The sequence below is a fragment of the Vitis riparia genome, chromosome 15, assembly GCF_004353265.1.
Source record: "Vitis riparia cultivar Riparia Gloire de Montpellier isolate 1030 chromosome 15, EGFV_Vit.rip_1.0, whole genome shotgun sequence".
In the NCBI taxonomy this organism is placed as follows: Eukaryota; Viridiplantae; Streptophyta; class Magnoliopsida; order Vitales; family Vitaceae; genus Vitis; species Vitis riparia.
Genome location: NC_048445.1, coordinates 2,166,486 through 2,169,068, shown reverse-complemented (window position 1 = coordinate 2,169,068; position 2,583 = coordinate 2,166,486). Strand labels below are relative to the sequence as shown.

Genomic DNA, 2,583 nt, shown 5'->3' with positions numbered 1-2,583 from the left:
ATAATTCTTAAAAACAATTAATAATTCGTGGATGTTAGATATATTTACTGGAAACATACATATATATGTATTATTCTTTCTTCAAAAATTATTTTTGAAAAATCATATATATTTCCAAGTTAATTCATTAGTCTCAAATTATTTTTGTTTTTTTTTTCTTCAAAAATTGAAGCATATATCATAATTTGCTTGGGCCAAAATTTAGGGCTCTTGTTTAAAACATGGAAAATGAAAAAAGAAAGAAGGAAGAGGGATTTTGGATAAGGGTTTGTTGACAAGCTCACATGGCAGACAGCCTCCTGGGATAGAGATGGATCAAGCACAAAGTCCAAGCTCAAGATCATGAAACCATGAATCTATATATATATATATATATATATTTCAATGCACCACCATTAATATTAAAGTTTCTTTCTCTCTCTCTCTACCCAATTAGCAGATAAGTCTGAGAGGACAAACCCTGCAGATTACTATTATTATTATTTATGCCTTTTTACTGAGACGTACATTCAATTTTTTTCATTTAAAATCACTGCGTTCTTCAGAGACCCTGATTGGGCTGTACAAAAATTTGAACTGACATGTGAGCTGTCATGTAAAGAATCTTAAATAATTCAAAAAAAAATTATGGATTTCTTACTTTTTATGAAATGGCTGCGCGAAAAAATCAGAGAGGTTAAAAAAAGAAAAAAAAAAGAAAGAAATAATATTATACAAATGATATAAATTTGCACTATTATTCTTTTTAATATGTTAAAAAAAAACAAAAAAGAAATAATAAATATGATGAAAACCTAGACCAGATCCAATCTAATATTCAGTGACAAGATCCGATCAAATCGGCTGGCTACCTGCCCACCAAACAAAGCTAACAAACTTCCACAGTCCAATGTTTAGCATTGTTTTTTCAAGTATAAAAATCCCCCAGAAAAAAAAATTTAACTACTGCTTCTGAATTTTATGGCTGCCTCCACTGATTCCCACCACCACCCACCACCGCCTCTAAGTCTATATTATGCAGAAACCCACTTCATTTCAAACCATTTTATTCCAACCCACCTGAAAATTTTCATAAAAATAGGACCATAAGGATTTCATATGAACCCATTTCTTGACTTCTTCAAAGTCAAGGTCTTCACATCTAGCCATTCGTCAAACACGGAAAAGGAAAAAGGAAAAAAAAAAGGGGGGAAAAAAGGGCGGTTCTTCCCATCTCAATCCCCATATGGAACCATTTCATCCAAACACACCTGAGAATTTTCACAAAAGTAGAACCTTTTTTTTTGGGGGGTGGAAATCAGAGGAATCATATATAGAAGAACGCATTTTGTGGGAGCCCATCGTTCAATAACTATTGAAAACCTACCCTTTTTTAATGGGTACGTGGGAGATTTTTTTTTTTTTTTTTCTTCATGTATATACAGTTCAACCCTCTCACCCTCACCAAACCAAAATTTAAAAAATAAAATAAAACCCATGAAAAATCTCCGACCTACAAGCCCGAAACGGTACCGTATTCACTGTAAAAATCAGTGATCCCAGAGGCAGCCCAGAGCCGTTGATTGAACTCATCTTGCATCTCATCAGGCACAAATGGGGTCCTACAAAGCGGACAGGTCTTCTGATCGTGGTCCATCCAACGGTCCAGACAGCTCCGGTGGAAAATGTGTTTACAATTGGTCAACCGCCTGATCTCTTCTCCTACCTCGAAGTCGTACAGACATACGGCGCAACTCTCCGGCGCGTCGCCGCCGCAAACCGCCTCCCCGAACTTCATCACCGGCAGGATTTCACGGATCAGAACCGCCGATACCGGCGGGTATTCCGGCACTTGCGCCTGCGTTTCGGACCACGAAACGTCGGTTTCCAGGAAATCGGAGAGACCCAGAAAGTGAAAGAGCGAGAAAATGAGTTTCCTGATGAAACCCAGAAAGGAGAGTGTGTGGAGGAAAAGCTTTGGGAGGAAAACCTCTGTGTATCCCACAGGAAACCCCATGGAAACTTAGAGAGAGAGAGTGAAGAGCTCTAGAGAGAAAAATTGAAGAGTTCTAAAGAGAGACGATGAAGATTTTTAGAGAGAGAGAGAGAATCGCACAGCTTCTGAGAGAGAGAGAAGGGGAAGCTTCTCCTTCAGCCGTGAAGCCATTAATATATAGTACAAGTGCAGTGACTACTACCGTCACCAGCTGTGACCTTAAAGTTTCGGAACCGTTCAATGGGAAGGAGATAAGTGACAGTTTTCATTATGGCGACACTTGGTAAGTGGTGACTTGGGGGTGAGAAATACTGCATAGGTAATTTATTAATTTCGTTTCTATATAGAAGATTACTACACAAATTGAAAATTGGAAATATATTTAGACACGTGTCACGTGGTTTAAATGGAGATGGATGAGCAAGTGGCCGCTTTATTCACTAATCATCTTTTTGTCATCTATCACATTAGACTTTTTTTAAAAATATATATATATATATATATATTATTTTTTATTTTTTATTAATAATTTTTCCCAACCCCATTCATATCTTCCATTTTTCTTAATATTATAATATCAATTCAATCCTTTCTTCTTCTTCTTCTTC

At 36.7% G+C, this 2,583-nt stretch overlaps 1 protein-coding gene across 1 annotated transcript; it reads right to left on the bottom strand.

The window, feature by feature from the left end:
- Positions 1-1,257: 1,257 nt before the first annotated feature.
- On the bottom strand, positions 1,258-2,094 carry LOC117932716 (E3 ubiquitin-protein ligase RHA1B-like). Its single transcript, XM_034854008.1, has one exon. The coding sequence runs from the start codon at positions 1,994-1,996 to the stop codon at positions 1,493-1,495; it is 504 nt and encodes a 167-aa protein (XP_034709899.1). The 5' UTR covers positions 1,997-2,094; the 3' UTR covers positions 1,258-1,492.
- Positions 2,095-2,583: the final 489 nt, after the last annotated feature.

Excerpts from the sequence above, each read along its gene's own strand:
- LOC117932716 (XM_034854008.1), bottom strand. The coding sequence starts at position 1,996 with ATGGGGTTTCCTGTGGGATACACAGAGGTTTTCCTCCCAAAGCTTTTC.